This window comes from Desarmillaria tabescens (genome assembly GCF_030435595.1).
Source record: "Desarmillaria tabescens strain CCBAS 213 chromosome Unknown EV420scaffold_9, whole genome shotgun sequence".
Classification (NCBI taxonomy): domain Eukaryota; kingdom Fungi; phylum Basidiomycota; class Agaricomycetes; order Agaricales; family Physalacriaceae; genus Desarmillaria; species Desarmillaria tabescens.
In genome coordinates, this window is record NW_026848308.1 from 301075 (window position 1) to 323165 (window position 22091).

At 47.9% G+C, this 22091-nt stretch overlaps 9 protein-coding genes across 9 annotated transcripts; 3 read left to right on the plus strand and 6 right to left on the minus strand.

The window, feature by feature from the left end:
* Positions 1–1529: 1529 nt before the first annotated feature.
* Positions 1530–3048, minus strand: EV420DRAFT_1180935 (uncharacterized protein). The gene is made up of 2 exons (XM_060466229.1): positions 2987–3048; positions 1530–2934 (listed from the first exon to the last, which is right to left on the minus strand). The coding sequence occupies exon 2, from the start codon at positions 2922–2924 to the stop codon at positions 1647–1649; it is 1278 nt and encodes a 425-aa protein (XP_060333909.1). The 5' UTR covers positions 2925–2934; positions 2987–3048; the 3' UTR covers positions 1530–1646.
* Position 3049: 1 nt separating this feature from the next.
* On the minus strand, positions 3050–4542 carry EV420DRAFT_1180934 (uncharacterized protein). The gene is made up of 2 exons (XM_060466228.1): positions 4494–4542; positions 3050–4436 (listed from the first exon to the last, which is right to left on the minus strand). Exon 2 carries the CDS (start codon positions 4431–4433, stop codon positions 3300–3302), a length of 1134 nt encoding a protein of 377 aa, XP_060333910.1. The 5' UTR covers positions 4434–4436; positions 4494–4542; the 3' UTR covers positions 3050–3299.
* Positions 4543–4655: 113 nt separating this feature from the next.
* EV420DRAFT_1523966 (uncharacterized protein) lies at positions 4656–6383 on the minus strand. Its single transcript, XM_060472321.1, has 2 exons — positions 6272–6383; positions 4656–6223 (listed from the first exon to the last, which is right to left on the minus strand). Exons 1-2 carry the CDS (start codon positions 6319–6321, stop codon positions 5029–5031), a joined length of 1245 nt encoding a protein of 414 aa, XP_060333911.1. The 5' UTR covers positions 6322–6383; the 3' UTR covers positions 4656–5028.
* EV420DRAFT_1761572 (uncharacterized protein) lies at positions 6384–8176 on the minus strand. Its single transcript, XM_060480666.1, has 4 exons — positions 7359–8176; positions 7166–7302; positions 6898–7095; positions 6384–6836 (listed from the first exon to the last, which is right to left on the minus strand). Exons 1-4 carry the CDS (start codon positions 7882–7884, stop codon positions 6810–6812), a joined length of 888 nt encoding a protein of 295 aa, XP_060333912.1. The 5' UTR covers positions 7885–8176; the 3' UTR covers positions 6384–6809.
* A 1895-nt stretch (positions 8177–10071) lies between these two features.
* EV420DRAFT_1180996 (uncharacterized protein) lies at positions 10072–11873 on the minus strand. Its single transcript, XM_060466230.1, has 5 exons — positions 11853–11873; positions 10902–11800; positions 10708–10844; positions 10466–10654; positions 10072–10405 (listed from the first exon to the last, which is right to left on the minus strand). Exons 2-5 carry the CDS (start codon positions 11701–11703, stop codon positions 10355–10357), a joined length of 1179 nt encoding a protein of 392 aa, XP_060333913.1. The 5' UTR covers positions 11704–11800; positions 11853–11873; the 3' UTR covers positions 10072–10354.
* A 1399-nt stretch (positions 11874–13272) lies between these two features.
* Positions 13273–14296, plus strand: EV420DRAFT_1523975 (uncharacterized protein; the record flags this gene model as incomplete). The annotated part of the gene is made up of 4 exons (XM_060472322.1): positions 13273–13294; positions 13529–13707; positions 13764–13882; positions 13941–14296. The coding sequence occupies 4 exons, from the start codon at positions 13273–13275 to the stop codon at positions 14077–14079; spliced, it is 459 nt and encodes a 152-aa protein (XP_060333914.1). The 3' UTR covers positions 14080–14296.
* Positions 14297–15644: 1348 nt separating this feature from the next.
* On the plus strand, positions 15645–17522 carry EV420DRAFT_1761573 (uncharacterized protein; the record flags this gene model as incomplete). The annotated part of the gene is made up of 3 exons (XM_060480667.1): positions 15645–15700; positions 15751–16102; positions 16155–17522. The coding sequence occupies 3 exons, from the start codon at positions 15645–15647 to the stop codon at positions 17475–17477; spliced, it is 1731 nt and encodes a 576-aa protein (XP_060333915.1). The 3' UTR covers positions 17478–17522.
* A 740-nt stretch (positions 17523–18262) lies between these two features.
* EV420DRAFT_1639512 (uncharacterized protein) lies at positions 18263–18870 on the minus strand (the record flags this gene model as incomplete). Its single annotated transcript, XM_060476979.1, has 3 exons — positions 18263–18341; positions 18410–18764; positions 18819–18870. The coding sequence occupies 3 exons, from the start codon at positions 18868–18870 to the stop codon at positions 18263–18265; spliced, it is 486 nt and encodes a 161-aa protein (XP_060333916.1).
* A 1424-nt stretch (positions 18871–20294) lies between these two features.
* Positions 20295–21717, plus strand: EV420DRAFT_1181155 (uncharacterized protein). Its single transcript, XM_060466232.1, has 4 exons — positions 20295–20440; positions 20498–20668; positions 20719–20837; positions 20890–21717. The coding sequence occupies exons 1-4, from the start codon at positions 20399–20401 to the stop codon at positions 21536–21538; spliced, it is 981 nt and encodes a 326-aa protein (XP_060333917.1). The 5' UTR covers positions 20295–20398; the 3' UTR covers positions 21539–21717.
* The last annotated feature ends 374 nt before the right edge of the window (positions 21718–22091 follow it).

The window sequence follows — 22091 nt, forward strand, 5'->3', positions numbered from 1 at the left end:
TATTAAGACGCGGTGAAGGTACAGGTCCTCAGGCACTCTCATTCCCTCTTATTCCAGTCCCTCTGCTCATTCATCTGATTTCCCTGGGTGATTCGACTTGTGATGTAGAATAGAGTAATGGACTTTAAAGGTATTTTTGCACCCTGTGATGGGTTAATTGAGATGACTCTGTACTTGGCCAAGGCCATGTAGTGATGTCGTGCATATGGGTGTTGGGTCCATCGATTTATTGATAAACGACTATGAAATCTGTTGGGATTTACAACTTCAAGCTTGTACTAGAAGATTCCCGAAGCTTCGGCTTACTCATTTGTCACGATACTTAGATATATTTAGTTACTTTGGTAGAATATTCTAGATACATTTCGTAGTATATAAGGAGCTCATTAGGAGCTCTAGTAGCTAACAATTAGGTATTATTCCTACTGCAAGCCTCCCACTGCAATAATTCCAACAAAATCACTTGAATATTGAACTTGAGCCTTGGCTGATCCCTACCTCTGAGTTTGATTCTTCGGTCATAGATCAACTCATAACTGCATACTTACATGAAGGTGGAATAGTGCTAGTACCAGGACATGCATATATGCGCCGCTATAATTACAGGAGCTTGTTCAAAAAGGGCCGGCGGGAATGTTAAGTATGACAGGACCATGTTACTTATTTATGGTTTGTAAAGTTACAATGACTCTAGCGCGGCGGAAAGGATACCGAGAGTGACAGAAGCCATTTGTCAGTTCGACTTGTCCGTAATATACCGGTCACGTATTTCCCAGTAATAGTGTGTCATTGGTCGAACCCTCTCGGAGGAGGAATACTGGATGCGAGATAATCGCTTGCTGACGGACAAGGTGCGTAAGTGCGGATTTTAAAACACCGTGATGAGAACGGAGCGGAGAATTGCTTACGCAGATGATGGGTAGGGCTCTCGAGGTGAGACCACGACCAGGGAGCTGAATATTAGAAATCCCGAATTTAGTTACAGGAAATTTTTCCTGGACGAGAACTTTGGTCGGTCACTGTGAGGTTGATCTGTTTACGAAAGGAGTGCGGAAGGGGCTGCTTGATCCATCAAACAGACACGAACATCGTGGAGCTAGAAACAAAATCCCGGGGTCCGGTCGCCAGCCTGAACAAAAGAATTCTCTTCGGTTTTTCTTCTTCCTCGCATCTACACCCAGTAGTTCGAATTCGTTGGCATCAAAGTCCCTAAGACGCCACGAGATGGATCTCCTGTGTCCCCTTCCCCATGCTAGCTCGTTAGGGTCCTCAGTCAAGCCAGTTCCTACGAGCAAGCTAAGTTTAATGCTGTGAATCTCGCATACGTCAGGACTCACCCGTGATGTGAAGAAGCAACGAACGTGCTTCAAAACGACACCTAGTAACGCCGAGATGAACAAGTACAGGATGCATGAATCTATATTTCGGTACAATAGTAAGGAAGAAAGTAACATATCGGTTAGAAAGGTAAGTACAATATCAAAGAGAAAGAATAGTACAAGTATATCTACGTTTCCGCGAGGAAACAGTGGTACAGGATATTTGTATACAACAAAAGAAAATCTGTAACCGAAAAGAAACACCAGTTATCGAAAAATTCTAGTATGGCCCACGCAATCGACTATTGTGTATGGTCGGGGTACACATCAATACACCGTCGCAATATTGAACCCGAACCCGGATGTGACCCCAGCATCAAATTGCCGGATATCAACCTTCACACCCGGTATCTCATTGAGCCTAGCCAATCGGGCCTTCGCAGCGTCACGGAAAACATTGACTACAACGTCGCTGATACTGACGCTCTGCAAGACCTCGCTCGCGAGTCTAGACTCGACCATATCGATGACGGGAGTGGCATCGACGATAGTAGTAGGCTTGGTGACGAACTGGAACCGACGGTGTACGTCTACCTGGCGCTGGAGATTCAGAGCACGCAGGTTCGGTAAGAGAGGAGACGGAGATTTCATCCCCTCATAAAACGCTACGTCGAGCCTTCCATGGCACGACAGACTCTCGAGCGTCGGCACGCTAGAGAGGATACGGAACAACTCCTCGGTAGTGTCGTTCCAATGCAGGACGAGCTCCGTCAAAGCGCATCCCGACCGACGAATGAAATCAGGGATAAAAGACGTAGGGAACCTAAACTCCGCAAAAGCCTTGTTCATCACTACCAGCGACTTGACGTTCGGCGCGGTGATAGCACCGAGGAAAAGAGGAGCGAGGACTTGTAGTTGGTGCAACTTTTTCATCTCGACGGGGTTCTGGTTCATGGGAGTACCATCGGCACGGCGGATCCCGATAGATAGGTCGACGACTTTCTCGCAGCGGTTAACGAACGGCATGAGACACAGACCGCGCGGGAGGATAGCGTGGACTGTCTTGAGTAGCGGGAGGCCCGGCTCGGGGATGGCTGAGAAGTCCTCCCAGATTGGGGCGGGCGCTACGAGGTTCAGCGAGCGCCAGCGACGGGACTCGGCTGAGAGAATGGAGAAAAACGGTCTCCAAGTAGAGGATATGACATCTTCTGCTTCGAGGAATTTGGCGGGGAAATGAAGTGAGATATCAAGCGGAAGGTCTCCCGAGCGACGAAGGATGTAGGAGAGAATTTCATTCGTTGTAGGGCTCAGAATCTTCGTATGGATGCCATACAAGGGCTCTTCCTCATAAAGCATGAAACTTATGGGACCTCCATCGACCGTAGTCATGGTATCGACATGGGGGGGATAGTTTACCGCTACGTTGATTGTCGACCAGAGAGATTTATCCGAGAGGACTGCAGCTCTCCAAGCACTGCTCACTTGCCCGAGGACCCAGAGCCCGTCGGAGAAGTTGAAGGACTGGACAGGGATCTCCCGGTCGGTTAGATAGTGATGGAAAACTTTGAGGAGGACCTCCAAATGGAGGCAAGACGATGGGTCCATCGCTGTTGCGCTGCGGGACGTCAGTATAAGGGAAATATTACTAGTATGGGGGGAGGACGTACGAGTGACCGGCGGGCGGGAGGGGGATTGTGGCGTTTAAAGCGCTTATCAGTGATGGGAGTCTGTTTTTAAGAGGTCTCGGTCCGCGGACCGGATTTTAATTAACATCGGCGTCTGCCGCTTTGAGCTTATTCACGGCCACCAATGAAAAGAGTACGGCTTATCATCCGACAAATGAAGGAAACCTATACTAGTGAATAACTCGCACAATACAAACAGATGTTCCGTCTCGAACTGCCGCTCCCCACACCGCAGGTCTACCAATTGATATGCTGCATCGACTCTGCCCATAGGTACCACTGGAAAATTGGGTTCCTATGAGAAAATACCGCCAATCCTAACCTTCACGTTGGGTAACGCGTTGATGGAAGCTAGTCTCTTCCTCAAATCTTTGTTTATAGCCTGTTTCATTGTCTCAATATCAACGCTCTTCAGCATGCCGCCCGCAAGCCTGGACTCGACCATATCGATAATGGCAGCAACATCTGCATCAGGAGCTATTGAGAATGCGGGGGGAATATACACCCAATGGGAAAATGCCCGTAGCCGGGGTAATATCGACGATGGTAACTTCATCCTCATATAGAAGGAGATATCAAACCCGCTACGAAGCGATAGCGCCTCGAGCATAGGCAGGCCAGACAGTATGATGACGAGTTCGTCGTGACTGCCACGCCACTTGATGCTGAGGTCTGTCAGGGCACATTGAGAGCGATGGAGAAAGCCCACAAGGCTCGGGATATCGGCGGAAGTCCTTGTAGAAAATTCTTCCATCGCTTTCAAGGACTTCAAGGATGATGCAGTAACAGAATCGAGGAATGATTCATGAGCTGTTAGATGACGAAGCTGTGGCATCTCGGTAGCAGTACAAGCTACGTAATTGGCATGAATCTTGCGACGCATTGATTCAATAGAAACGACAGGGACGATCCAATCTGTATCAAAAGTATCGTGCGGCTCGTTAGGCCACGGCAAGGGATCTGGTCTTGTTCCCGAAAAATAATCCCAGATTTCAGTGGGAAGTAAGATATCCAAGGACCGAAATCGGCTCGATTGTGCTGTAAGAAGGAAGAAAAAGTTTCTCCAGGTTGGGAAGGTCGCATCGTCTGGATTGTGGATGTAAAAGCGGAGATACACGGAGAGTGGGATATCTCCTGAGCGACAGAGGATGTATGCGAGACTTTGAACGATTCTATCACTGAAGAGTACGGTAGGTACACCCTCGATCATATTCCTCATAAATTGGTCATGATATGAGAATGTTGCAGTAATAGTTGACCAAAAAGATGGATCGGAGAAGGTTGCATCTCTCCAGGCACTATTGACCTGCCCGAGGACCCAAAGGCCATCGGAATGATCAAAGGATGCAACGGGGAACCTGCGATCAGATAAGTAGTGTCGAAAGATTTTGTGAAGCAGCTCCAATGGAAGGCAAGATGCTGGATCCATGACCTGGAATAAATTTAAAAAATCAATACACATACATCCCGCATTTTAGGGCCTGCTTACGAGAAGGCACGAGAGGGAACGCTGTGTGCAAGTCAAGATGCAAGTTGCATGTCGGCTTACTAATGATGGAGACAAGCGGCGTGGCTGGAGTATCGGTCCGAAGCCCGCGACAAAAATAATTGGTCGTTGTTAACAAAAAAAACTAACATAAAAATGGAATATCCTCGCTAAGACTGTTTTCTACAGCGCTTGAAGTTGACTTGAAGTCTCGACGAGACGGCCCTGGAAAGGCCCACCGCCACGAAATACAAGCATTGTGCATGATGGCCATCTCATGAATGATGAAGCACCGGTAGAGTTTACTACACGCTTGTAGCTCAGAACGAAAACCGGGTGATAATTAAGATCAGCGTCTCCCAGATGGAACGTCCCTATTAACCAACGAAAAACTTCGCAGAAGGGCACTCCGTACGTCTTATTATCCACGAGAGAAGTAGTTCTAAACATGAAGAAAACAAGCGAAAGAACCTGTGATGATGAACAATTCGCCCGCAAGGGTTATATAGACACCATAATTTCCCGAACTTGGTATGCGTCACCAATACAGGTATGGTCCACCAGAGAAATGGGATCCTACGGTGAGTTGATGGATATCAACCTTGACATGGGATAATGCGTTAATAGCAGCTAGTCTCCTCTGCACTTCCGAGTCTTCGCTGAAATCCCTCGCTATCACACGGCTAATATTGACGCTCTCTAGCGTGCCACCCCCAAGTCTAGACTCGACCATATCGATGATGGGAGTGACATCTCCACTGCGACCGAGTAACCATAGCTGACACTCCACAGAAATATAGAGCTGATGAGTGAATGCGCGTAGCATGGGTAATATCGAGGATGGCAACTTCATCCTCTCATAAAATGCGATCTCAAAGTCGCTGCGGAATGATAGCGATTCAAGCATCGGCAGGCTGGACAGTACGGTGAAGAGCTCATCAAGGGTACCACGCCAAGAAAAATCAATATCTGTCAGAGCACATTTAGAGCGGTGGAGGAAGTGAACTAGAGGCGGTGCATGGGTGGAAGTCGTTGCAGAAGGGCTATCGGTCATTATCAGGGACTTCAGGTTTGGTGCAGTGATAGAATCGAGGAAGAATTGAGTGTGCACAGCAAGACGATGAAGCTGCGGCATCTGAATACGAGAAGTGGGAGCGACATCATCGGCGTGCATGTTGTGACGCATAAATCTAGTCGACATGACTGGGACGAGCCAATCAGTGTCAAATATATCGTTCAGCTCCTTGAGGAGTGGAAAGCGTGGTGAGGTCCTGGTCCAATAATCCCAGATTTCAGTGGGCACTACAAAATCAAAGGATCGAAATCGACGGCATTGTGCTATAAGAAGGGAGAAAAAGCTTCTCCACGCTGGGAAGGCCTTATCACTAGGACTTCGGACGAAGAAGCGAAGATAGAGAGAGAGTGGGACATTTTCTGAGTGAGCGAGAATGTACGTGAGACTTTTAACAACGCCATCATTGAGGGTTACGCCCCGTGTACCATCGATGTTCTCAATCCTGCGAGGGTCACCATATGCGAATGATGCATTGATAGACGACCACAAAGATGGATCGGAGAACGTTGCATCTCTCCAGGCCCTATTTACCTGTCCTAGGACCCAAAGACCATCGGAATGATCAAAGGATTGAACGGGGATCTCGCGATCATATAAGTAGTGCCGAAATATTTTTTGAACGAGCTCTAATGGAAGGCGGGATGTTGGATCCATGGCTCTGTATTAGATGAGTATACATATATCTTGCATATTGAAACCTACTCACATGCGAGCAGGACACAATAGACAGACTTGTCGCGTGTTGGTATTACCCATTATGGAAGTTCGATATCAAGTGTGGCTGGAATCTCGGGCCGAAAACCGCAAAATAATCTTCGCTTCGGTGTCAATAGTTGTAAGGCCCCAGAAGCTCATGGCAAGGTCTTTTGCTTGGGCTGTTGAGCATGATACTGACGAGCAACGAACCAGTCGCTCACATTATTCGAGCAGACAGGTGATTGGCAACAGCGCAACTTGACTACGGCTTTGAACGAGATCGTACCGACACAAGGTTAAAGCGGGATATGATGAACGGCGACTAAGGCATCATCATGACATCTGTAGGTGCGGAAGACAAGGTGGGGGATTGCCGGAGTTGGCTCAGTTCCAGGACTTTCCGCCCAGGAACTTCAACTTTGCCTGATAACTCTGCCTTGCCTTACAGGTGACTGAAGGTTTGTTCTGATACATATAAGAATTATCTGCTGAATCATTTTCGCACAGTGATAGACCCATCATCTTGCCTTCCCTTGGAGTCTTCGGTATCATAATATTGACGTTGCAAATGAGATCTATTTCTATATTGACGAAATCTATCAGCAAGCATCGCCGTTTATACCGCCTTACGCATACCATATCGAGTGTAAGACAAAGTCCGTCCGGGCCATTTCCAAATAACTTGAAGGGTCTGGACAACGATATCCCATCAAGGTAGAGTCTCTTCAATGCAGGATACACAGATACCGTGCGGAAGAGCTTCTCCATCGTGTCCTGTGAGAGTGGTATATCTAGAATCAGTACCTCAAGTGAAGGGAATCGAGTTGGCTGAGTCTTTAGTGACAAACCATAATGAAGCATAAGCATAATATCATACTAGAGTGAACGAGGTTTAGCCGCTTACTTCCAAAGCGTGCGCTAAATGCAAAACATCGCGGCATCCCGGATCTCGACATGTATTGATGAGGTGCAACCTTTTAAGATTTCCGTCCGTTAGTCGTCGTAAGGCAACACCAACATGCGTGCATTCCTCATCGAGACCTTAGTGTGTCCTCGTTAGTAAATACTTAGCAACAGCGAGATGTGGGACGACGAACTGGGACCATGCACTTCCAATTCCTCGACAGTGAGCGGGCCCAAAATGAAACGAACGTTGGAATGACAACGTGAAATGGAAAGCCTCCGAATAGCCACAGAAGCCATCTCTGAAAAGTCTTGCGGCTCCGCGTCACATTCCTCCAATTCGAGAGTGGTGAGAGACGCCGTTGTGCTCTCGACTATCGAACGGATGAGTGTACCGGGTCCTCCAATCACACGAACATGGTTTAGATTGACCATGCGAATGAAAACCGGAGAGTATAGCTCAGAGTGCAATGCAAAGCTCCCATGGTCGATGAGTGAGAGTGATCTGATAGCGGACAAGCGACCAGAACCAAACGAAAAGACGTCGGGCCTAGGTTTGCGGCCGACATCAAAGACCACCGTAACATTTTGCTCAAGGCAACTACGCGCTATCTGACAGAGTGTATGTTTCTCTGTCAGACAGAGACTGAGGAGGGTATCCTTGTCCGTGTTATTGACGATAATCGAGAGAATCTCTGGTGGGAGGTCGAGCAAATGCATTGCTGTGAGAAGGTCAAGGACTCGGAAGGACAGGTTTCAGACCAATATATGTGGCGCTTGAAGACGCGCCGGATGTTATAGGAATAATGTAACCCATGCGTAGACGGCGCTTATGGGCCCTTTGCAAAGGCTGTAGCGGTGATCCCGGAAGTGTTGCCCGAGCCCGAGGTTGTTCGTTATCACTGGTAAGTAGCCAAAAACGATCGTGATACAGGCAGATAGATGGCATTGAGCGAGCGAGGGGACTATTTACCCTGGACAAAGGTCTCCTTTACAGACTCCTGCACCGAAGTATTGAGCTGGGTCGGCGTGGAGATGGTTGGACATACGAGCGCCTTCGACACATGTATCCATCAAAGAAGAAGCATTTCTGAATAATGAAACACACAGGTCGTGGGTGTATCAGAGCTCGGTCTAGTTTCATTCAAGAATGAACAGTTCGATTGATCACTTGGGGTGAGCACTTGATAGTTTATTTTCTTTAGTAGATCCCAGTTTCGTTTTTGTCTAGGCAGTTGATGTGACTACACTGTCGAAACGGCTGTGCGAAGCTTAGTCACGTCAATTCGCCTGGTATTCCCAAGAACGGTCAGATCAATAAAGACAGATGTGTTGGGTGGCGCCTAAGCAAGGAACAAGAAGAAGATTTATTTCTAACATTCCGGGAAGCCCAGGCAGTTAGAGATGAAGAGACAAGGACGATATCTCCAAGACTTGGATTAAACTTGGATTTGACTTGGATGATGAAAGTTGGCAGCAAAAAAAAATGCCTGCCGCCGGCTCGCAACGTTTACCTCATCACGGACGGTCCTTCCGAGCTTTCCCGACTCCCCGCAAAGGCCAAAATGAACTCCCAGCTAAAAACTCGCCGTGGTGCCCCAATACGCGGTCCTTTCTTGTCATATTCTCTCCGTGAGCAATAGATAAAAATGTTTTATTGTCTTCATAATCAATGCGCTTCCTCCGAGTTGGATCAACTGTCAAAACTCAGATGCTGCTGGTGGCGAAATTTTACACGTTGACATGCTCCATTCCCAGCTCAGTCAACCACTTGCGCACTTGTACAAACTCCACCTGATACCCGTGGCTTCTTATACTCATGGAATTGCGGCCACCGCATTTGACTTTCTTTGGGTCTGGCTACCAGTATTACTTACATCAGACGTCTGATTGTCTATCCTTCCCCTTGAGAAGAGGTGTTACCGGAATATTCTCACTGAGCTCGTTGATGACACCAACAGCAGTGAATCATGTCCTATAGGACGACCCACTAAAATCTGATTATCGACCATCAGATTTCCAAGTTCGGTCCCATCTCAAGCTCGATCCCGGCGCCTTTCACAGGTCTCTGTTTCTATCAAATGATATTATACTGAACCACGAGGGGGCATGTCTCAACGTTCAATGCGGTCCCTAGCTACGAAGGAAATTGTGGCACATAGGATCGCTTTTTTGTTCTCGCCTGCTGAGTATAAAAGAACCAGCCACGTAACTATCGGGCGTCTACATTCTGCATAACATGACTCAGTTATATCTGTCGCCTCCTGACGTCCCACGTAATCAGACACATGCTCGTTATCTAGTCTCTCTACCTCCAGCCCGCCTTCAACCGCCTCCATCGTCTTCCGAAGGGGCCCAGGAGTGGCCAAACCTTTGAACTACAGTCGTCACCACCCCTTTATATCTAGTCTCCCTTCCCCATTCAAAATGTCTTCATTTGTCTCGCTGGCGACACCGAACTTCCCGCTTAACATGATGAACACCCAGTGCGAAACTGGCTCATCTGGGAATAGGGTTCTTTCAGGTTTCGAAGTTCAGAAAGTCATAATTAAATCAGTAACTGGCATTACAGAGGCCTATCAACATCGAACACATTGTATCCCTATCTGTGAAGGACTTTCATGATGTCGATCTTGGTGTTCTTATCGAACTTCTCCAAAGCTGTTCCGTTCTAACCTCTGTTGATCTTCAAAACACCACCTTCAAAAAGGGTTTCAACGTTAGTGCACATCCCATTCTGGAACACAGACTCAAACTGAAGGTCCTGTCAATGTCGCACATGTCCTATGCTGACATGGGGGTTTTGATACGCTGGTTGTCGAGTTGGGGATCACCTGTATTTCCATTGCTCAAGAATCTACGTGTCAATCAAAGGTGGCAACGAAAACGGTGAACAGGAGGCATTTGGCTTCTTTAAAGACCTATTTTGCTTGTGGAAAAGCGGAGAAGATTCATTCAGTACACTACACTGGCACAGGGTAAGGAAAAAGTTCACCATCTAACTACACTGACTCGACATTCCACAGGCGGAAAGTGATACTCATAGCTAGGTCTCGCTATTTATGAGGTTGAAACAGTGTAACAGCAACATTCATAAGTAGGCGAGTTTGCACAGATTATTAGAATGACAACAATATGCTAGAATTACCGAATTATTCTCGTCTATCTTTGCGCCCATAGTCACTTGGCGTCACAATGAGGCCGTCTCCAAAACCTTTGTCTTGTAGAAGAAAATTGTGCACTTTCTATACGAAAACACAAGTATTAGCAGAACACAGGCTTCACAGCGCCGTACACATACCGCACTGAAAGGAAAATCTAGCTCTGCGAGGTGTACACCGCCGACCTTGGCGGTTCTAAACAAAGGAAGACCTCTAAGGTAGAGCGTCTTCAACGCCGGGTACATAGACACCGTTCGGACCAGCTTCTCGAGCGCACTCTGCGGGAGTGAGATATCCAGAACGAGTACCTCAAGCGATGCTAGACGGGTCTGCGGACCCAATATATAAAACACCGTGTCATACTAGAACGAATGGGGCTCACCTCCAAGGCGCGCGTCAAGTGTACGATATCACGGCATCCCGGATCTCTACATGTATCGATGACGTATAACCTCTTTAGGTTACCGTCCGTTAGTCGCCGTAAGGCTACACCAATATTCATACATCCCCCATCGAGACCTTGATGTTTTCCCGTTAGTGACTATGTTGTGGCATGATGGACGTGGGACTACGAACCTGGACCATACACTTCTAGTTCTTCCACAACCAAAGGGCCCAGAAGGAATCGTGCGTTTGAATCGCAGTGCGAAATGGAAAGCCTCCGAATATTGATCGGAGCCATTCCGGTGAAATCTTGCGGCTCTGCATCGCATCCCTCCAACTCGAGAGTTGCGAGAGACGTTGCCGTGCTCTCGGCTATCGAACGAACGAGAACACCGGAACCTCCAATCACGCGAACGTGGTTTAGGTTAACCATACACATGAAAACTCGAGAGCATAGCCCGGAGTCCAATTCAAACCACCCGCGAACGACGAGCGAGAGGGATCTGATAGCAGATAGACGAGCGAAATCGAAAGAAAAGAGATTGGGCTTGGGCTTCTGGCAGGCGTCAAACACTACCGCTACGTTCCGCCGAAGGAAGCGGCGCGCGATATCATATAGATGTTTCTCCGTCAGACAGAGAGAAAGGAGAGTATCCCGGTCTGTATCATTGACTATAAGCGAAAGTACTTCTGGTGGGAGGTCGAGCAGACGCATTGGGACGGGAAGAACGATGGGATGAGAAAACGGTTCGTTAACATTGCGGACCTTAATATACGCAGCATTCGCAGACAAGCAGGGTGGTGACAGGGATAACATACCCCTTAGTCTACACACGCAGGGGGATGCTAGTGAGACCCTTAGACTTGACATTAGCAGAACTACGGCGGCGAACCGGAATGATGCCGTTACGCCCCGAGGTGATAGGATGGAACTGGCAAGTAGCCGATAATGTCGTGAGCATACATACACATCGATGGCACAACTGAGCAACATTCTATCTCGCGTCGAAAGTGCTGGCCGTATGAGAAAACAGCAGGGTAGCCTCGTGGTGACAAGTAACCTCGGAAACCGTGCCTTGAAAACCTACGCACTGGTGGATAGTGAGTATTAGGTCAAGTGAACAGGCTGATAATTAGACATACAAGTACATCTGATGTATTGACGTATCAAAAGAACGGTACCATGAGACTCGACGGCTCTGGATGCCAGAGCTCGGCAAACGCGGACGCATCAGTAATCCATCTCGCCCGACTTCAATTGACAGATCACACGACGCATATGGATGTACATCGGTGTTCATGCCCTCGGGCAGCTCCTGGGTTCTCGGAGCCTTTTCGTACGACCGTCGGTGGTTCGAGAATACTACCCAACATCAGTCGAGATGGGCCAAGAACGCTGCTATAGAAAAAGTGAGCATGATCAGTTAAATGTCAAAATAAAACGCACCTGGGGAACGTGTGTTCATCGACTCCGTTGGTTTCATTTCTGGGCCGTCAAGATACTGTCATTTGCATCAAGAGCGATTTGAAGGAGTCGACATTGAGCAAGAAAACGGGCGAAAATCTTCTACCAGCAAAATGTTACGTAATGTCTCGCGCGAACAGCACGTACGGAATTTGGTGCGCGGCTGATTTATACACCACTATCCAGTTTAAATTTTCGACTGCAGAGGTTAACGTGGAAACCTGTGATTTCTTCGCCGACCGGAACCACGATATGCCCACAGACATACGCATGGGGAAATTAGGCTGAGATCGCGGTGGGTGATGGTTCTCCAGGGCCGATGTGGACTCATATACCTCGTGGTTCGACATGGGACATGACAGGATTTGCGAGGACGAAAGAAGCACGTAATTCTTCCTCGTAGCCCCCATGGGCCTCCCAGCTTGTCATCGACACCACTGCCTGTCCTGAATGAAGAGCTTGGAAAACGGCCACGATCACAAAAAAGCAACGTTCTGTTTGCAACGCAACAGATAGCGGCCCTGGAAAACTGCGGGATCGACGATGGACTTCCTTGTGATTGCTTCACTGTTAGGTCGACCGTTGAGTGGGTAATGCAGAGTATGCGGTGTTCAGGGTCCATGACTAAAACCCGGCTAGAAAACAGATGCATCGCTGCCTCCATGCCAGAGAGCATAAGCAGTTTCCTGTACTGTTCGTCAAGAATGTGATGAAGGGAAACTGATGGCGACCGACCTAAATGATCATTCGCGATCCCGTAACATGCACCGTGCGCCTTCCCAACAGCTATTCCACCAAATCTTTCTGTGCAGGGCACCAATTTTCTAGGCCCGAAGTAATCGATGAGAAGATAGAGATAACTAGGGAAAATGACGCATACCTCGGCCACCGCCCGTCGCCTGTCGTTCTGGTGTTTTGCCGCATATATGCTACTAGTTTTCAGTTATCCTTCGCGGCCATCGCTACGCCAGTAATGGTAAGATTTCGTCGAGTCATTGTCCCCGACGCGGTTTGTACGATAACATCGAGCAGATGGATAGTGATTTTCTTCCGTTTTTCAGGTTTCGAACGACACGAGTGTGTACAGAAGGGACACTGATGACTGATGTACAGCTGGACAGTGAGCCGAGCACGATGATGGTGGTGGTGGTAGAGAGGAACGGAGGCGCAACTAATTCCCACGCTCCTTGTTGACTTCGCCAGCGGGCCGGTCAACCGTTATCCACTGACTTTTCTCTCGGTGGTCGGCACGCATTATATCCTCATTTATCATCAACCGTGCTTAGTCTTATCCAGCCGGATTTGTCTCGAAATGTCCCAGGTTAGCGGAGCTCTTGGACATACATTCTGCGAGGTAACCAGAGATTCTCATTACTCTTCTTTCCTGGAAATGGATCGGCTAGCACCTTCTTAATGGCAGGGAAAGGTGAGGAAATGGCCCATCATCTAAGCCGTGGGAGGCCATCAAATATCCGCCGTCCGACTACATATCCATGTACTGTCGTCAACCCTGGAAACTCGCAGAAAGTGAAGGTCAGGACGTGAATCCTTTTGGATGTTTTATCGTCTCATTGTCGTGCTGGCTCCAGGTCCAACCTCTCATTGGAACATCCGACGATGGTGTATATCTGAATCCTGCTGATATCCACAAGTTGGGCCTCGGCGATACAGGACAGACAATTGTCACTCGCCATGGCCCATGTAAAGTGTACGTACACGTACCCACGCCACGCCCTTTCATACCCTATGAACCGGTTCTACCGCAGATATTCCGGTGTATCATTCTTTTTGAGAAAGATCACAATGGCGGTACAATTCGCTACCACGTACCACATATACTTCGCCTGGCGGGAGACGCCATTTACTCCGATACAACCTCCAACACAAGGAAAGAAGGAGTCATAGGACTACCACGGATTTACAACCACCTTATCTTCATACACCTTATGCACGTCCATCTCATCAACCTCTCCATCGTCCCTTCTCTACAAAGATATCTCACACGCATGATCCCCCTCACAGCCATCAATTTTGATAGAAACATCCGTGCATATCCATCCCCACCCGGAACTTGCATCGCCGCCGACTTGTTAAGAATCAGGGTATTTGAGCTAATACACGAGGTAATGAGTACTCAAGTAAAACCCAAGTCATGAGCGAGGATGTCCGAGAGCCGAGTTCCAATCACCAAGAGGGATCCGTAAGGGTGCTAACAAGCGCTAGGCGTAGTTAACGAGGGCGTCAGCAAGCGCTAGGCGTAACTGACTGAGTCTCCGAAAAGCGCTAGGCGTAACCGATCAGAGATGCTTATATCACACAGTTAAGTGGACGTTCGAAGATGGGTAAAATTAGCTTAAGAGATCCTAATACAAAGACAAGTACAATATTTATATACCACTAGTAAGGGATTGAGTCATCATTATTCTAGTATTAGCAAGAAGAAAGGAGAAAGTAAGAGGAGGTAAGAGAAAATAAGAGAAAATACCCGTAAGCCGAGGTCAAGGCCGAGAAGGCCGAGAGTAGGCATGTGTTGACTGAGGTACAATCCGGAAAAGATACGAGATCCATAACACGACTTCTCTATGGCTTAGTCTGATTCTCGGTCCCCTGGACGGCTGTGCCGGCATACTGGGTGCACTTGCCATGGGCGCTTAACAGCCCTCCCCACGTTCGTTGAGTTGCGTAGGACCCTAACCAGTTACCAGGCCCTCTGAACTCGGCGTGAGAGCCATGCGGCGGCGCGAAGCTTGACAGTAGGGTCAATAAGTTGCATGTCGAGAGCCAACCTAAACTCACTTGGGGACAATACAAATGAATTCCCAGAGGCAGCGGTCAGAGCAGGTACCCTCGATGGGCCGGTGTGGCACTCAGAGAATGCAGTGCTTGTACCAGACTCAATCCCACCGAAAAAGTGCCTCAGGCCAGAAGATCTCACGAATCCTACCGAAAAACATGAATCCTACCGAAAAACGGACGTAATCTTATCCCACCTTCCCACCGTTTTGGGCCCCCCTCGGTATGGGGAACAGCTATCTTGATATGGTTGTTGTTCTGCCACCGGAAGAGACGGATGCATAAGATCACCGCAACTGGTGGCACAAGCAGTTTACGAAAGAAGGTATACTTTTACGGTGTTTCCATATACCAGGCTGTATCCGTTTTATGATCGCTCATCCTACCTCATTTTATTGTGGCTGCGTAAACTGCCAACCAAGTTATGACAATGGCCAGTCGCCTAAATCAAAATAAAACTTTCTTTGCTCTGATACATGCGATATTGGCACTAGGTATCTGCTGGGATAGAATCAGCGGGGCTATGAGAGTGCTGTGTGTGACATTCTCCCGTCTTACAGCTTTGGTTCTTCCGTTCTGGGAATTCAACATAAGTTGGGAGACACAGCAGTGGTATACATCGTTATCATCGACCGAATTCTCTTTTCTTAACAAACACTCTTTCTCTGTTCGTCTTCATGGCAAATAAGCACTCAGACTCCTCGCTCAAAATCTTGTCCCCATATTCAAGCCAGTACGTCAACTTTCTACTTCACCATATCAACCAACCTAAGGTTCATGAAGACATAATACTGTAGACCATTACAAAGAAGAACGTACTGACCAATTCACACCTTCCGTGTCCAACGATAACCTACCATTTCCCACACCAGCCAAGTCCGAAACAGATCTTTCATCCACGCCATCAGAGCCTCCCTCTACAGCTCCGCGGATACGACTAGGAGGCACACCAGCGATCGTAATCGGGATATTGTTCTGTGCCACAGTGATTGCTGCGCTGCACCATGTTTACCTGTCTATCCTGCGAGGACGCAAAGTATCAGGCCAATTCTGGATAAAGAACTCTTCCAACGCTCTGAGTACATCGGTCCAGTGGCTTTGCACAGCATCAATTATGGTATCACTTACGCAACTCGTAAGTATCTTATGTTCAAATAAAATAAAAAACCAATTGACGGGCTCAGCAGATCTGGTGGTTCATCCGCCGCCGACCGTTCACTGTCCTTCAATTGAACCATTTATTCGGTTTACCTGGTCTTTCTCAAATTCTCTACCTCGCGTCATCCAGGAGACTGTGGAATATTATTCCCGTTATAGCCATGGCAACGCTTTTGCAAGCATTGGCGCTCGTATCCATTCTTGCTCCCAACTCTCTCGAAGTTGGCTCAGCTTCGCCCAAAATCACCACTATCTCCGTACCCACAGTTTTCTTCAGTAAATCCAATATCTCTGAAACGCATTGTGATTACTACCCTTCTCCAGCATGGGAAAAGGTTCTTGATCGCGCATTGCAGTCAAATACACTCATTGGCTGGAATGCACCTGTAGGGTGTGGAACTGAATGCAATTGCACTGTCCAATACAACGCACCTGCTCTGAAATGTACAGATCTCAGCACAGATGAAGTAAACGCAATGCTCTGGCAGAACCCTCACTTCCCTGCGACTGTGTATAATGCTACCTCCAACCTTACCAACCCTAGCACTGGTGCGAATATGTCCATGGCGTGGCGTACGTACAATTCCAATGGGGAATCAACCACTGCTGGAGCTCGTTGTTCTCTATATAACACTACCCAGCAATCTGTGGTATCATTCGTAAACAACACCGGAATAATTTCCCCCAGTATCATATCCTACAACGCAAAATACCACTTCGAGCAGAGTTTCTCCTGCGGTGCGGTCCATGGCCGCAACCCCCTCTACCCTCAACTTGCGGCTTTCCTCACGATTGTAGGATGGCTTTATAACCAGTTAAACGGAAGCATTCTATATTCTTTGCCAAATTCGACGGTACATGACTGGATTTCTAGCACCAACTTGATGACCAGTAATTTATTTTCGATTAACGAAACGGCGAGAACGTTCACTCCAAACATCGAGAACGTCACTGGAGCGCTGGAGCAGATCCTAGTCAATGTTACCGTCGCACTGATAACTTACATGGGCCATACGGCCGTGGTAAATGCATCGGTGGCTCAGGATCAGCTAATATGGGTTTACCATAGCCAGAGATTATGGATTATATACGGTACTGCATTGATTTTAACGGCAGTATGTGGTGTCGTCGGGTTGGTTTGCATGCTGAAAGATGGAGAAGATAGAGACTTGACTTTCTGGGATATTGTCCGGGCGACCAGGAACTCGGAATTGGATGCAGTGGTAGAAGCCGAGAATGGTGCACATACGGGAAAAGATACCATGTTACAGTATGCTGTGCAAGGAAAGGATTCGGATGCGAATACCTCCGGTGTCTTCGTACTTGCCAGGTCCTGTCACGAGGAATCATAAGCCTGTAGATGTATATATCCAATAAATCTTTAACTTATATTCCCTTTAGTAAAAGGTATGGCATGCAGGGGGAAAAATACGCACTCTAACACCGGCAGAACCATCATTCGATAACCATAAACAACTCGTAATATTGCGCTGACCCACAGTTCTTGTCAGAACGGAAGAATTCGGATCTTTCTCTGAGAACGCGTACCTTGGCGTCACTTCTCAAACGTAATGGTAAAAGAGCTGATTTCATCATAAAAGAAGAACAGAAAGCCGAATGACAGCGTACCCGTAGTGGTATAACCAAGGTGTAACGATGGTACAGGACGTACTCCCGACAGGCCGACCCTCCAATCTTTTTTAGCCTCAGAAACACATCTTTTCCCCCCTATTAATTGTACAACGTCCCCGGTTTTCATATGACGCTCGATAATTTTCCGTTTTCGAACACAATGTATCGTGATTCCAAAATCTCAGCCTTGCCTCAAATTACTTATTCTCCTGGACGTCTAAAAATACATCCTGTCGAGATATGACTTGAGTGGTATTCTCTACGATATTCTTCAAGATCCGCTGAACACCGAGAAGTACCCTGGTTGGGGCGGAGAGAATTTCGCGTTCAAGTGGTGGGTTTGGACATTCTATTGTGCCACGACGATGTAACTAGAGAAATAGACAGGTCATGCCGTGATATTCAGATTGTATAGAAATATCGTAAGAATACATCATGAGTCATCAATGAAGGCAAAAATAGGTACCTGGCCCAGTGTGGAAGGACGTCTATATCTATATTACCGTCAAAGCATTTTTGAAGGTAGTATGAAAGCAATGGTACCCGGTGCCGCTTGGACTTCAACACGAAGCGCCCGACCAGATCTGAAGACCGCAACACACAAAACTATCAGAAAAGCTTATTCGCAAATCTCGTGAATGCCTGTACTCACGTTGTCTTTATGGCCTTGAATGTCGGTGACGTTTCTCCTTCGAATCGACGATACTCCTCTTTGGCTCTTTTCATCCATCGCAAAAAGTGCGTGATATCGCCCAGTTGCAATAGCAACGTCCCTCCGTAGAAGAGAATTTGTGCACGGTAAATGTCAAGGCGCACCTTCTCTACCACTTCCAAGCACTCCTTCATCTTCTCGTACGAAGGCTTCCGCCATGCGGAATTCCCAGGCGTAATCTCTTCCACCAACTGATGGATCCTCGCACGCCGCTCGTCGGAGGCTTCAGCTCGTTTCGTGTCGGGGCGGCATGCCGCACACGAGCAGATAAAGGAATAACCGCTCCTCAGCTGAGCTTGTCAGACAGTCCTACAATCGTGGTTGACCCGCGAAAGAAGGGGAAAGATACCCGCGAACTGGTTCTCTGGATCTGGGTCTAGCTCGTCGGTGATATCGAGCATGAGGAAGTTCGTCTGGAGGATACAATAGTTGGTCTTTGAGCTCTTCAGCGAAAAGATGGCCTCGCGCGATGCGGGACTGAGGTCTCTCGCAGCGGAGAGGTGAAAAGAGCATGATCAGTTAAATGTCAAGATAAAACGTACCTGAGTGGCATGTGTTCATCGACTCCGTTGGTTTCGTCTCTGAGCCGTCAAGATAATGCCATTTCATCGAGAGGCGGCTTGAACGAAACGACGTTGAACATGAAAACGGACGATGATCTTCTACCAGCAAGACGTTACATAATGTCTCGCTGAAGGACTGCGAACAGTACGTACTGTGCGGCTGATTTATACACCACCATTCATTTTGTATTGCAGAGTTTATGTGGAGACCTATAATTTCTTCGCCGACCCAAACCACGATACGCCCACTGAGATACGTGCATGCAAAATTAGGCTTAGACGCGGTAGTTAATGATTTTTTAGGACCAAGATGAACTCAGATACCTCGGGGTACAACCTGGGACACGATAGGATTTGCGAGAACGAAAGAAGTACGTAATTCTTCCTCGTAGCCCCCATGGGCCTCCCAGCTTGTCATCGACGCCATTGCCTGTCCTAAATGACGAGCTTGGAAAACGGCCACAATCACAAAACTTTGCAACGTAACACATAACGGCCCTGGAAAACTGCGGGATCGACGATGGACTTCCTTGTGATTGCCTCATTGTTAGGTCGACCGTTGGAGTGGGTAACGCAGAGTATGCGGTGTTCAGGGTTCATGCATTCATGACTAAAACCCGGCTAGAAAACAGATGCATCGCTGCCTCCATGCCAGAGAGCATAAGCAGTTTCTTGTACCGTTCGTCAAGACTGTGATGGAGTTAACGGGCAACTCAAAGGGAAACTGATGGCGACCGACCTAAATCATCATTCGCGATCCCATAACATGCACCGTGCGCCTTCACAGCAGCTATTCCACCAATTTTTTCTGTACAGGGCACCGATTTTCTAGGCCCGAAGTAATGGATGACAATATAAAGATGGCTAGGGAAAATGACGCATACCTCGGCCGCCGCATCGTTCTGGTGTTTTGGCGCATATATGCTACCAGTTTTTCAATTATCCTTCGCGACCATGGCTACGCCAGTAATAGTAAGATTTCGTCGAATCATTGTCCCCGACGCGGTTTGTACGATAACATCGAGCAGGCGGATACCGATTTTATGCCATTTTTCAGGCTTAGAACGAAACAAGTGTGTACAGAAGGGATACTTATGTACAGCTGGATAGTGAGCCGAGCATGACCAGCCAATGGACAATTGCTGGCTTGATCCCGAGCGCGATGGTGGTGGTAGTAGAGAGGAGTGGAGGCGTAGCTAATTCCCACGCTCCTTGTTGATTTTGCCAACGGGCCGGTCAACCGTCATCAACTGATTTTTCTCCCCGGCGGTCTCATTCTAGCCTAGCAAGTTGTCGGCACGCATTAAATCCTCATTTAATTTATCATCAACCGTGCTTAAACTTATCCAGCCGGATTTCCCTCAAAATGTCCCAGGTTAACGGAGCTCTTGGACGTACATTTTGCGAGGTAACCAGAGATCCTCAGTAACATTCGATGGCGGTCTTTCTGATAGTATTCCTCCAGAAATACAACTTACTCTTCTTCCCTGGAAATGGCTCGGCTAGCACCTTCGTAATGGCAGAGAAAAGTGAGGAATTGGCCGATCATCTAAGCCGTGGGAGGCCATCAAATATCCACCGTCCGACTACATATCCATGTACTGTCGTCAACCCTGGAAACTCGCAGAAAGTGAAGGTCAGGACGTGAATCCCTTTGAATACTTCTTATCGTCATGCCGGGTCCAGATCCAGCCTCTCATTGGAACATCCGACGATGGTGTATATCTGAATCCTGCTGATATCCACAAGCTGGGCCTCGGCGATACAGGACAGACGGTTGCCACTCGTCATGGGCCATGTAAAGTGCACGTACCCATGCCACGCCCTTTCAACCCTTATGAACCAGTTTTACCACAGTTATTCCGGTGTATCATTCTTTTTTGAGAACGATCACAATGGCGGTACAATTCGCTACCACGTACCACATATCCTTTGCCTGGAAGGAGACACAGCCTACTCCGATGCAACTTTTAACACCAAAAAGGAAGGAATCATCGGACTGCCACGGATTGACAACCACCTTATCTTCATACATCTCATGCATGTCCACGTCATCGACCTCTCCATCGTCCCGTCTTTCCAGCAATACCTCACACATATGATCCCCCTCACGGCCATCAAATTTGATAGGAACGTCCGCGCACATCTACCCCCACCTGGGACTTGCATCGCCGACTTCTCCGCCGTCTACGACGCGGCACGAAAACATCGAGCACCTCCATATCGCGTCCTTCTGCAAGACATGTCTGTTCCTCTACTTCGTTACCGAGACGAATGCAGGACGTGTCGGAAGCGAGAGAATCCCCAGGATGGTATCAAGCTACGAATTTGTTCACGGTGCACGAAGGAGGGCAGGAAGGCCCGCGCTCTGTATTGTGGAGAGGCGTGTCAGAGGGCGGATTGGAAGAAACATAAGGCGGAACATGCGGGTACGCAACCGTGGGATATCCAGAACACCTATCCTGATATGGTTGTTGTTCCGCCACCGGAAGAGAGGCATCAGTGATATGAGCAGAAGGTATACTTCTCTGGTATTTCTACATACCAAGCTGTATCCATTTATGATTCCTCTATCCAGTTTCCACTACACTGCTCACCGAATGCTAATAGCCTCGCAAAAACATCCATGCTAGGTAGACTAAAGGGAGTAAACAGCAAGTTCTGTATCGCTTCCGACTCCGTGGCATCACTTCGAATCTTCCCGATCTGCGATACAAGCAGAGCTTTTCATGTGTTTTCCATCGATTTTGTCCAGCTTTCTCGTCATAATTCCACCATCTGCTGTACATCGTTTGTTCGTGGAGCAGGGGCCATGATTGAAACCTCGAAGTTCTTGGGATGCTTTCTATGGATTTGCGGATATCATGCCGCATTTCGGAATAGGCCATCATTTCGCCGTTGCTCTATGTATTGAAGCGGCTCGTCATCAGATCCGATCAGTCGTTCGCCATATGGCCATAGTGAACCACTACTACTTATCACTCAACTCAGACTTTATGACTGCGTCGATTTTCTTGTCCAAGTCGATATTTTAATGTCAATAATAGCTCTGGTGAAAT